This window comes from Leptonychotes weddellii, chromosome 5 (assembly GCF_054177405.1).
Source record: "Leptonychotes weddellii isolate Sample4059 chromosome 5, ASM5417740v2, whole genome shotgun sequence".
Classification (NCBI taxonomy): Eukaryota; Metazoa; Chordata; class Mammalia; order Carnivora; family Phocidae; genus Leptonychotes; species Leptonychotes weddellii.
In genome coordinates, this window is record NC_138373.1 from 117,365,194 (window position 1) to 117,378,179 (window position 12,986).

At 34.8% G+C, this 12,986-nt stretch overlaps 1 protein-coding gene across 38 annotated transcripts in view; it reads right to left on the minus strand.

The window, feature by feature from the left end:
• Window positions 1–12,986, minus strand: part of LOC115940598 (uncharacterized) — a 404,464-nt gene that overhangs the window by 294,519 nt on the left and 96,959 nt on the right. For 2 of the 38 annotated variants that reach the window (XR_014145802.1, XM_081822073.1), the window contains one exon: window positions 2,871–3,672. The exons of 34 other annotated variants lie outside the window; for them this stretch is intronic. Coding sequence is in view for 1 of the 4 variants with exons in the window: in XM_081822073.1 (XP_081678199.1) it covers window positions 3,645–3,672 (28 nt within the window). In the remaining 3 variants the exon portion in view is untranslated. 2 more of the 38 variants (XR_014145778.1, XR_014145798.1) reach the window with 2 other exon arrangements.

Here is a 12,986-nt window from a genome sequence, read left to right on the forward strand (position 1 = left end):
GGGTTAGCTCAGTGATAGGTATTAAGGAGGGCACGTACTGAATGGAGCACTGGGTGATATATGCAAACAATGAATCATGGAACACTACATCAAAAACTAATGATGTAATGTATGGTGACTAACACAACATAATAAAATAAAATTTAAAAAAATCTTTTTGACTTCAAACATGATTGTTTATGTATAAAATCAAAAATAATCTACCAAAAAAGCTATTAAAATAAATGTGAGTTTAGCATGGCCATTGGATACTACTAGGTCAATATACAAAGAAATCATATATACATGCAACAAGCAGTTGGAAAATAAAATTAAAAATTAACATTTTGGGGCACCTGGGTGGCTCAGGTGATAAGTGTCTGCCTTCAGCTCAGGTCATGATCTCAGGGTCCTGGGATAGAGTCCCACCTTGGGCTTTCTGCTCAGTTGGGAATCTGCTTCTCCCTCACACTCTCCCTCAATGCTCTCCCTCTCTCTCTCGCTCAAATAAATAAATAAAATCTTTTTAAAAATTAACATTTCAAACAGCATGAAAACATGAAATATTTAATAATAAATTTAACAAAATATGTGTAAGTCTTGTACACTGAAAAGTACAAAACACTAGCAAGAGAAACTAAAGAGAAATCTAAATAGATAAAATGGACCAGAAAAATTAATACTATTAAGATGTGACTTTTTCCTAAATCGATATACAGGTTCAATACAATGCTATTCAAAATCTTTAGTGGTCTTTGGTAGAAACTAATATGAGGATTCTTAAATGTGTATAGAAATGCAAAGAGCTTGGAAGAGTGAAAATCTTGCAAAGACCAATGATTCAGGGCTTACACTATCATTTTGTAACACTTCAACAATCAAGACACTGTGATCTGGCATAAAGATAGACTTATAAATCAATGACAAAATAGAGATCATAAGTGGACCCAAACATAGAGCTATTTTTTTAAATAAAAGTGCCATTTTTGGAAAATCCAGTTGCAAGAAAAATTGGAAAATGTAGCAGCATTAGGTGAGATACTGAAGACACCATGTGACCACAGAGAGCAGTAGAGGCTGAGAGAGAAGGTGCCTGATGAGTTCTTGAGGCCTGATTGAATAGACCACTTTCCTGCTTGGATGAGGCCCAGCTGTACTTGAAATCCCTTATGCCCTCTTAGCAGACAGAATTAGGTTACGTGTATGAAACCGCAGATCTATAACTGTCTCTGTATCTATCCATTTGTGTACATATTAAGCTAATACATAAGATGTCTCCACCTCTAATCCAATACCACAGGATTCATTCTAGCCTTCTCTTCTTGCTCATCCTGTAAACTTCCCTCTCCAACAGTGAGAAATCTGGCTCTTACAGCCACCATCCATTTACTTACTTGTTCAACCCTTCTGGTCATTTTTTAATTGGGTTGTTTGTCTTATTATTGAATTGTGAGACTTCTTTATTATTGTGGATGTGTGTTATATCAGATGTATGTTTTGCAAATATTTTCTCCCAGTTCATGGCTTGCCTTTCCATTTTCTTTCAAAGATAAAAAGTTTTTCATTTTGATGAGAGTCCAATTTATTGATTTTTTTCTTCTATAGTTTGTGCTTTTTGTGTCCTCTCTGAGAAATTTGAGCTTAACCCAACATCTCAAAGATCATCTCCTATGTTTTCTTCCAGATGTTTCATAGTTTTAGCTCTTACATTTAGGTCAATGATCCATTTCGAGTTAATTTTTGTCAACTTCATTCTCACAAAACAATTTTATTTTTGCATTCATATTTATTTTGTTATATAATATTCAAAGTACATTATTACAGGAACATGTGCAATTATCATAAACAGCTTGGGAAAGCACAACTGAGTTTTAGTAAGCTTTAGTAAGAGAAGACATGTAGAGTACACTGGAGAATGACCTCCCTAGTCTTGGATCTTCAGCACTGTGGGCTTCAATGGGTAAGTTTTACTGAGGGAATGGAGAGTTTGAGTTGATCTGGCATGGAGGTTGGGTTAAAAAAAAAAAAAAAAAACAACTACCAGATATAAACAAGTGAGTTGGTAGTTCAGTTTTATGCATGCCAAACTAGTCTCGAATTATGTCTTTATTTTTGGATGTGACAATTTAAGAAAAATTAACAAACTAAAACAGTGCTTTATAAACTTTTTCAGAGTTTATGATTCCATGGAAGTTACTTCAGTAATACTCAAGTAAAAGAAGTTGTTAGCTTTTTTTTTTTCTTTTCTATTTTGCCCAGTGGCCCTGTAGCTTAAAAGGAAGGGAGTAAAAGTTGGGAATCATGATTGAACAGGTACTTTCTTTGGGAAATTAGTCATTTATGAGTATGCTGGATAATATGTGTGGAAGACAGTATTGCCTAAGCAATAGCTACTTTCTTTCTCTTTCCTGGAAAGAACCCTGACTTTATACCAGTAACTAAGTACCCAATGTAGCTGACACTAACATAGCTACAAGGGGTTGCCAGCTGCAAAGACCCAGTACTCAGCCTCTGTCCTGCTTGATCTCATCTCAAGAAAACTTTACAGCCCTGAGGCATTTACCTGAGTTATCACTTCCTTGCTTATTTGGCCTTTATAGCAGCCAAAGAAGGTTGATAGGGAAATGAATAAATGGTGACAAGGTATATGATATCATAGGGAGATACTGATTCACTATAGTTACTTAAGGCTGATTCATGAATTGCTTCACTAGGTTGATTCACATTTACATGTCTCAAGGGAGACACTTTCTCCAGTGTCCTTGAAAGACAGTTTACCATCCCTACTTGTTTAGTTCTCCTAAGTCAAATTTCTCTCTCTAAAAGTGAGCTTAGAATATTGCTTTGCTTATCTTCAAAATATCTGTAAGCTTTGCGATGATGTGCTGTTGAAGAAAAACCTTATTTGATCTGATTTAATTAAATCAGTAGTCTCATTTTATGATTTAGATATACATAATCTTAGAATACAATCATTTTGGTTTATTATTAATTTGGACTATGTTGAGAAAATCATTTTTGCTATTAAAAGAACCCACCAAATTTATTCTCTGAATTGTGGACAGGTAAATTTAATTATCAGTCTCTTTAAATTTCCTTTGGAAATATCCTTTCAAACATCAAATCATAAAAGCCAAGACTGATGTTTTGACTAACCTAAAATGCAATGATCAGTAGGTGCATAAAAAATAATTTAAAATGCTGTTCCAGATAAATTTGAGAAGACATAAAAATGTGACAAAAAGAAAATACCTCAACTCCATCATTGGAAGACATGGCTGGAACAAGAATCAGCAATAATGCCAAATAAGAAACATGAAAGTCAACCAACCATAATTTCACAAAAGTCAAAACTGAGTCTCAGAAAGGCTGAGTGATTAACTTTTGATCATATTTCTTGTCATTGGCAGGAGTCTAAACCCAGGTTTCTTTACTTCCAGTCCTGTGTTGTTAATGGTTGTTGTTTCCATTAAATTACCTATGGTAGGGCTGATCACATCTGTTATGGATGTCAATGGCCAATCTAATTGGTCAGTCATCATTACCCAGATGATCAAAATGATTAGGAAGGTTGACCTTTCTGTTTCATTCACTTCTGATAAATAGATCTTAACCTTGTCATAACCACCCTGGCTTTTCAGCTTGATTGTGTGAACATAAGTCCATCAACCTTTCCAGTTTTCCATTTTAATCCTGGGGAAAAAAGAATTAACAGAGCTTAATATAGTATGTAGGGTTGTGTAAGTCAAAGAATGAGAAAATCTCACCTTTTTTTTTTTTTAAAGATTTTATTTATTTATTTGACAGAGAGAGACACAGCGAGAGAGGGAACACAAGCAGGGGGAGTGGAAGAGGGAGAAGCAGGCTCCCTGCAGAGCAGGGAGCCCGATGTGGGACTCGATCCCAGGACCCCGGGATCATGACCTGAGCCGAAGGCAGTCGCCCAACCGACTGAGCCACCCTGGCGCCCAAAGAATGAGAAAATCTCACCTTTGTAAAGCACTTCACAGATGATGATGAAGTGCTTTCATATATATTACAACTCTGTGAGATACTATTCCCACTTTGTGGGTAAGGGATATGAACTATACAGTTGAGTTGCACAGCCAGACTAGAAATGAGTTCTTCTATATTCAAATCCAATGTTCTTTTGATATTCTACCTTTTGCAAAGCGCTTAAGAAATTATTTACTTTCCATTATAATGGATTATAATTAACTCATGTCCAGAAAGAAAATGAGTGAAGGCCAAATGTTTTCCTCATCTATTATTATTCTAATACTTAGAAAATAGGAACATTTAAACATTTATAGCAGAATGTATTAATTCACAACAAATATATTCTGAGCATTTACTATGTACTACAAGCAGTTAGTTATGAGGGGACAAACCTGTTGCTGGGAGTAATTTATAAACTGTAAACACTGCTGTCGAGTGTTATTATTTTAAAAGGAAGCTCACAAATTAGTTAGAGCTTATAAATTCCTGGATATCACTAGACGAAGGCCCAAATTAAAGACTCAAAAATGCTTACTTAAAAGAAATCTTCCCAATCACCTGTTTCAATAACTACGTCCTCAAAATAAGGAAACTTAGAAGGGAGAAGTTAACTGACTAGCCAAATATCACTTCACCAGTTAGGATCAAAGCAAGATAATTGTTTTAGAAAAGGTTAAAGTTTCAGGATACGAAGAGCAGTCTTGAGACTTTATTTTGGAACTTTAACATCCAGGAATCCAACAAGTATTTGACTTGTCTGAAGCAAGTCGTTATAAAACATAAAAGAAGCCCCTAGTTTCTTTTACAGTAATATGGCAATTCCCTGGTCCCTCCTACCTTCCCCCTTGCAATTGCAGAAAGATGACTAATGGGTTTCACACAAAAGAGCTATCAATATTGGAAGGTGCCTGACACAGTGATCAGACAAAATTAGAGCATTTACATTTCAACTTCTTCATCGTCATTGTCGACATCATAATCCTCATCATTGTTGTTGTTGTTATTGTTTCACAGAAGTGAAAAATACTGCTGGTGTTGATATACTCCCCAGTAAAGCTCAAGTTATCACTTTCAACTGTTATACCAGGATACTTTGAGCTGGGAATTTTTAAAAGTTGTTTTTTCCTTAGCACGTTAGCGGACAAACACAAAACACTCAGTCAAAGAGCATGACTTTGTATGGAATTAATGGAATGTAGATAAATGAGATGTGATCAGTAAGTGAATGCTTTATTATCAGTACACTTTCTTCATATCAAAGTTTCCTCATAATTCAAAGCAATCTCAACTATCTATTATTAACTTCCAGTGTAGGAAATGGAGAAACCCATTAATAAGCACTACTTGTGAAATAGGCATCTATATTCTTTTAAATCAGTGAAACACCATAAGCATAGAACCTAAGCATTTGTGATTATTGTCAAGCAACTGGGTATCCATTCACTTTACTGAGTGGCAAATAACAAAAGAATGCAAACAGATATTACCTACTGGCCCACTCAACTGCTCTTTAAAAAACCTGTCTCGAAATACCCTGCAAAGTGTATACAGGAGGACAAAAGGAGAATGAGACAAATGAGGAAATCAGATGTCAGCTCTACTTAGCTTTAACACCAGATTGGCCTTTCCTTTGTCTACTCTGGGCATCAGGGTCCCAGCTACAAATGTTAATTGGGTCCACCAAATTTGGATATTTCACCTAATTAAAATTTTTGAGGATTTGTTTGCAAAAGCACTAAGTTAAAAGAATGAAACCTCCTCTGTGGAGGTTTAACTAACAGGCATAAATGTACCCAGTGAATTAAAAATTGAGTAATAGGAATAAATATTCATAGCAAATTACAAATCCCACTTCACTGGGCATCAATAAAACACAATAAAATTACTAATGTGGGTAGATTCTTTATCCTCTATGTTAAAGTATAATTTTCAAAAAAAAAACAAAAAAAGGAAAATCATGACTATAAAGCAAATATGAAATTAACACATGTAGAAGATTTTATTTAACTCATTAACTAATGAGAGAACCAGTAAGATGTTATGACAATTCAAAATGCATTTAAGAAGCTGGGTATTTATAGGAAATTTAACAAAGCAATGTTAAGATTGCTGGTTTAAATATAAACTGATAATGACCAATGGGCCATAAATCTCTGGGGTTATCTCTTCTACCCATCTCCACCACCATCTCAACCTGACCAAGTCTTTAAGTTAACAGAGCAAACTTACTAAGTCTGGGTCTTCAGTCAATAGTAAGCCTTGCTATGAACTATGCACATTCCCTGCACAATCCTTGAGGGGTCTTTGTGCCTGTTTATATTGAAAAACATGATGTCCATTGTGTATGTGTGTCTGTATGCATGCACATGCCTTATGTCAAGTTTTGAAGTTTTGGGTAATTTTTCTGGCATGTTCTCTCCTTACTTAGCTTTTTCCGGACCATAATCTAGGTGGGTCCCAACTTGAGATCAGGATAAATATTCTAATCAACCAAGAGTTTTTATTTTCTCTGCCTGCTTTATTTAATAGTCGGTTATTAAAAGTACAACTTTCTGGGCATCTGGGTGGCTCAGTCAGTTAAGCCTCTGCCTTCGGCTCAAGTCATGATCCTGACTCCCTGCTCAGCAGGGAGCCTGCTTCTCCCTATTTTTCTCCCTCTCCCTCTGCCCCTCCCCCCACTCATGCTCGTGCTCTCTCTTGCTCTCAAATAAAGTCTTTTAAAAAATAAAAAAAAATTAAAGTATAATAACTTTCAAACCCAGCTGCATAGATTTCATCAAATATAATTTCTATTCTATAGGTTTTCTGTTTCTACCTAATTTTGCATAAATCCATGGAATTAAGGAAATGTCAGAGATGTGCCCATTATATGTGAATATTCTTTGTTCAAGCTTCCTGAAAAATGTCTGAGAGTGCCTTCTGTAATTGTATTTGGGGTAACTCTGGAGATCTCACTAGCTTTAGGTAGCAGGGAGAAAAACCTATCTTTCAGGCTAACCTCCAACTTGGAAGACTTTCTCTCATTACTCAAAATCCATCTCCTCTGTGGTCATTTCTTGCTTTTTCACTTTATATGTTCCCTTCCCACTCTATTTCTTTGCCTCTCTCCAAGTAAATCTGACTATTTTCTACAATTTTTAAGGTTACCTATTTTATAGCCTCTTACACATATATCATTTAAAAATGGAAAATAAAGAGTGTTATTAAATGCAACTGTAACTCAACCTGAAATCACTCCTCATTCCTGAAATGGAAGATAAGCAGAAATTTGAAAAACAGACAATTGAGTCATCCTTTTACTTAAATTTGTAATTTAACTTCTGGTTATTCCTTTATGATAGTTTTACTTGAAATGGAATTATAGCTTCAAAGGTGATGAACTCTGGAGTGAGACCCAGGATTATGTCCCCCTCTCCCTATTTCCCCTCCTCTTCTGACTGGCTTTGTAACCTTGGTATGTTCATCTGTAATGTGGGCATCATATTATAGAGTTGTTAAATAATATATTAAAAAAATTAGACCAGGCCTATAGCTCAATAAATGGTAGTAACCAAAACCACCACCTCGCCCCTACCCCACTTCATCATGTATTCTATTTATTTATCTATTTTTAATGATTACATTTATTTATTTATTTATTTATTTATTTGAGAGACAGAGAGAGAGAGCAGGAGAGAGAATCTGAAGCAGACTCCATGCTGAGCGCAGAATCTGATGTGGGGCTTGATCCCACGACTGCAACATCATGACCTAAGCTGAATCCGTGAGTTGGACGCTCAACTGACTGAGCCACCCAGGTGCCCCCATGTATTTTATTTAAATGTCATCTCTTTATAGAGGCCTTCCTTGCCCATCATTTCTACCCCAAATATTCCCTACCAGAGTTCTCAGCTTGTTTCTTTTAAAGCATTTTTACAATTTATCTTTTCTGTCTTGTCCATGGGACTGGAAGCTTCAACAAGCAGAGGTAATAGATACCTCATTCACCACTGTGTATCCAGAACCTAGCCCAGTGCCTAGCATATAGTAAACATTTAGTAAATATTTGACAGTAAATGAATCTAAGCCCCACATAGGGCTTCATCACCCACATCATAGAACAGGACTTGTCATTAAAAAATGTGGAAACTCTCTTTTTCCCCTCAGCCTTTGCCACTGTCAGGGAATTGAGAAAAGGATTTCTGGATGCATAAATAGTGCCAATTTTCTTTATGTCATGTGCCAAAGGTATATTATAAGGACATAGAATATTTCTGAATACTGTATAATTAGTGAATATTAAAATGTACAAACTTATTCAACTCAATAACAACAACAACAACAAAACACAACAATCTGACTTTAAAATATGCAGAGGAACTAAACAGACATTTTTCAAAGATATCCAAATGGCCAACAGGTATATAAAAAGATGCTCAACATCACTAAACATCAGGGAAATGTAAATCAAAAGCACGATGAAGTATCATCTCACACCTGTTAGAATGGCTATCATCAAGAAGACAAGAGGTAACAAGTATTGGTGAGGATGTGGTGAAAAGGGAACACTTGTGCACTGCTGGTGGGAATGTAAATGTTTCAACCATTAAGGAAAACAATATGGAATTCCTCAAAAAATTAAAAATAGACCTACTTTTTGATCCAGGAATTCCATTTCTGGGTATATATCCAAAGGAAGTAAACAGGATATCAAGATATATATGCACTCCCACATTTATTGCAACATTATTCATAATAGTCAAGATATAAAAACATCCTAAATGGCCATCTATGGATGAGTGGATAAGGATGTGTGTGTGGATAGATGATGCACACACACACATACACAAAATATTTTATATATATAACAGAATATATATTTCATATAATTTATAAATTATGTATGTATATATAATCCTGACATTTGCAACAACATGGATGAAACTTGAGTACATTATACTAAGTGAGATAAATCAAACAGAAAAAGACAAATACTATATGATATTCAGTGGACTCTAAAAAGGCAAACTCATAAAAACAGAGATTAAAATGGTGGTTACGAGGAAGGGTTGGGGGATAGGACACATGTTGTTTAAGGATACAAACTTGCAACAAGTAGTAAATAAACCCTAGAGATCTAATGCACAGTAAAGTGAATATAGACACTAATATTGTATTATACTTATCAAACTTGCTAAGAGACTTAGCAAATTAATTATTATAGCCATTAAAAAGAAATCATAATTATGTAACATGATAGAGGTGCTAATTATTGCTATAGTGGCAATCATATAATAATATATTAATGTATCAAATTAACATTTGAATACCTTACATTTACATAATATTATATGTCAAATATATTTCAATTTTAAAAGATGTACAAATGTCCATAAATACCTAAATATAAATGAAATTGTTTACCTTACAAGCATTCTTAAATGCAAGAGATTATCAAGGTAGCTCACTCCTTAATCATATACTATGCTTTTCTTCTCAAGGATGACAGATTAGATTCCTAGATGTATAATTATAGGCATCTATCACTCTCATTTGTCACCCAGCATTTAGATATCTTTCTTCTCTGCATTTCGTTTAACACACCCAAGGTTTTAGCAAACTCAAAAAAAAAAAAAGACATCAATATAGAAAATATATATATGCTTATATGAAATGCATGCTATAATAAATGTCCTGGGTGTGGTGCTGACAGAGCCTAGTTTTCCAAAACATACTTAGTCAAATGACATCCACAGAATTACTTCATAAGTCTACTAATGTGATAACGCCTGCCCTCATTATCTATTCTTATTCAATCTTCTGGGAATTCCAGCTCACTTTATCAGAATAAAACTAAATGGACATTCTGTTCTCATCATTTCTATCCTAATGAGATAGGTTCTTGTTATTTCTGCATCTTAATTGTTTCAAGTAGTCAAACTCAGGCCGAAGATCGAGCTTAAGGTCAAAACCAATGGGAAAGACAAATACCTTCAAAACTGAAGGTAAAGTGGCTTAAATAAGGCCTTGAGTTCTGGGTTGAAGAAAAGCACCGAATTCATGATGGAAAACTTCAGAATGAGCTAACATAAGTATATTTGAGATTAAGTCATAGGAATTCAAACAGATGTAAATCTATACACATCAATTTATCCTTTTATTTTCTACACTGTTTGATTAAACTACATGAAGGGACTGTGTTTTACAGTGTAGTTTCATTTAGTTACTCTTTGTTTTTAACATATTTTTCCATTTAAACAATTAAAACAAAGAGCCAAAGAGAGAAAAAAGAATACACATTGTAATATGAAACCATTTCAGGCACAACTTCTGCCTTAAATGGTTCCATATAAATTAAAATTACACATAGGACAGATGGTGCAGAAGAAGTTTCACATGGGAATTTTAAAACTTAGTGATATGAATTGGTTGAATCTCATGTGCTTCTGTTGAAAAAATATCAGAAAGATACAAAACCTTGAACGTAAATATTAGTCATTATGTGGTCTTGGCCTAAAAAAATTGAACCTAGAGAATTTCATCTAGCAAATGGAAACGTACTATCTTCTAAAGTCCATTTAAAATCATTTTGTTTCCTGGTGCAGCCACTCTGGAAAACAGTATGGAATTTCCTTTAAAAAGTTAAAAATAGAACTACCCTACGGCCCAGCAATTGCACTACCAGGTATTTATCCAAAGGATATAAAAATACTGATTTGAAGGGGCATATGCACCTCAATGTTTATAGCAGCACTATCAATAACAGCCAAATTGTGGAAAGAGCCCAAATATCCATTGACTGATGAATGGATAAAGAAGATGTACTACATAGATACAATGGAATATTACTCAGCCATCAAAAAGAATGAAATATTGCCCCAATTGCAATGATGTGGATGGAGCTAGAGTGTATTATGCTAAGTGAAATAAGTCAGAGAAAGACAAATACCATATGATCTCACTTATATGTGGAATTTAAGAAATAAAACAGATAAATATAGGAGAAGGGAAGGAAAAATAAAATAAGATAAAAACAGAGCAGGAGGCAAACCATAAGAGACTCTACAGTTAAGAGAACAAACTGAGGGTTATTGGAGAGGAGGTGGGTGGGAGGATGGGCTAAATGGGTGAGGAGGGCACTTGTTGTGATGAGCACTGGGTGTTATACGTAAGTGATGAATCACTAAATTCTACTCCTGAAATTGATACTACACTATATGTTAACTAACTTGAATTAAAATAAAATCTTGGAAGAAAAAAATAAATAAAGCCATTTTGTTTCATCAGATTCAAATATATTATGAAACAAAGAGGACTTGGTGTGATCACAAAGCTCTAGGTTGAGAGAATCAAGAGACCCAGATTCTAGCCATACTCTATTATGCCAAGAAATTGTAACCTCACCTCTCCAGGACTCAGTTTTTTATCTGTAAATTGAAGGAATTAATTAGATCATACTATACTTAGCATAGCTCTAAATGCCAGCTTTAATGTTCTAGAGGTCAATATTTCCTATGAACCTCATAATGTTCAAACCATCCCACTTACCTTAATAGAGAAAGCCTTTCATGGATACTTTTCTTCTTATCATACACTATTTGCAAAAAAGCCTCCTACTGGCTGGGCATTGAGAGCACTAAACATGGACTTAATGTCTTCACAATTTTGGCTAGGCATGCCTTTTCTTTGGTCTCAAATGCTGCAGTATCATAGTGGCTTTGAGATCAGATAAACCTGAGCTGAAATGTTGGCTTCACCAGTAACTAGCTTATGGCCATCTTGAGGAAGTCACGTAATGTCTCTGATATTTAGTTTCCTTACCAGTAAAATAAACATATTAGTAGTATCTTTACCATAAGGCTTTGTGAGGATTAAATGAGATGACACATAAAAAGCCTTAGGTGTGGTACCTGCCACATGTGTTCAATTATTATTATTGACTATCTCTTCCTACTTAGATATGTAATATGGATTTGTGTAGTTGTGAGGACTTTTGGCTTACACTTGAAGAGAGCAGAGGATGGTATAGTAGAGTGAGTTAAAGGGAGTGGGGCTGGGGAGGAGCAAAAGTAAAATACTTACAGGCTTCAAAAAGAAAATCTGCAGGACAGTTATTTTTAAAAGTCTATTTTTAAAAAATTAAGAGTTGCTAAGGGAACTCTTGTCTTGTTCCTATTTAGCAAATTGGTGACCAAACACATGTTCAGAATTAGAAGAATTTCCAAACTAGGCTCAGTAAATCCCAAATTTGGATTATTGCATTAAAGACCGTCTTCTGCAAATGAAAAGATACATACCAAAATATTAATAATGGATACCTCTGGGTGGTAGGAGTATAGGTAATATTTATTTGCTCCTTTATATATACTTCATTTATTTTTCAAGTTATTATTTTCTAAATAAAGGTATTATTTTATAATTAGAAGATTAATCATTATTAAATATGTAATAACTGGAGAAAAAGGATAGGATCTTTCATGGATCTGTTCTTCAAACATCTTAGATTCTCCAGCAACTGTTTAGTATTTGCACTTTTTCCCCGGTTAATAAAGTAATTATTTAACCCTCCTCTGGGTCTGTAGCATCAAAGTCACTGCCTCAAAGACTGAAATTCTAAGATGATTTCAACACATCAAGTACTCCCACTGGGATACAGTACAGAGATTCAAGTTAGAAGTGAGTGGGAAAAGTGGGCAAACAAATTAAAAAAAAAAGTTACACACTTACTCTCTTACAAAGACACATACATACCTATAAACATACACACAAATACATATATACTCATGCCAACACATACATACATACAGTGCCCCATCTCACTTCCTGTTGCTTTTCGTACTGGGTAAGGTTTGATTATTGCTAATGATACCCAGCTGTGCCAGTTCCTTGGGCTCTTTACCCATGTTTTCCTTTCTCTCAAATGTAATTTCTCTTGCATTTAAATAGTCTTTTAAAATGAGGCCATTCTGACAGACCCTGATCTGGCATATGGTTGGCAAATATCCAGTGAGTTTAGGATGCTTAGCCAG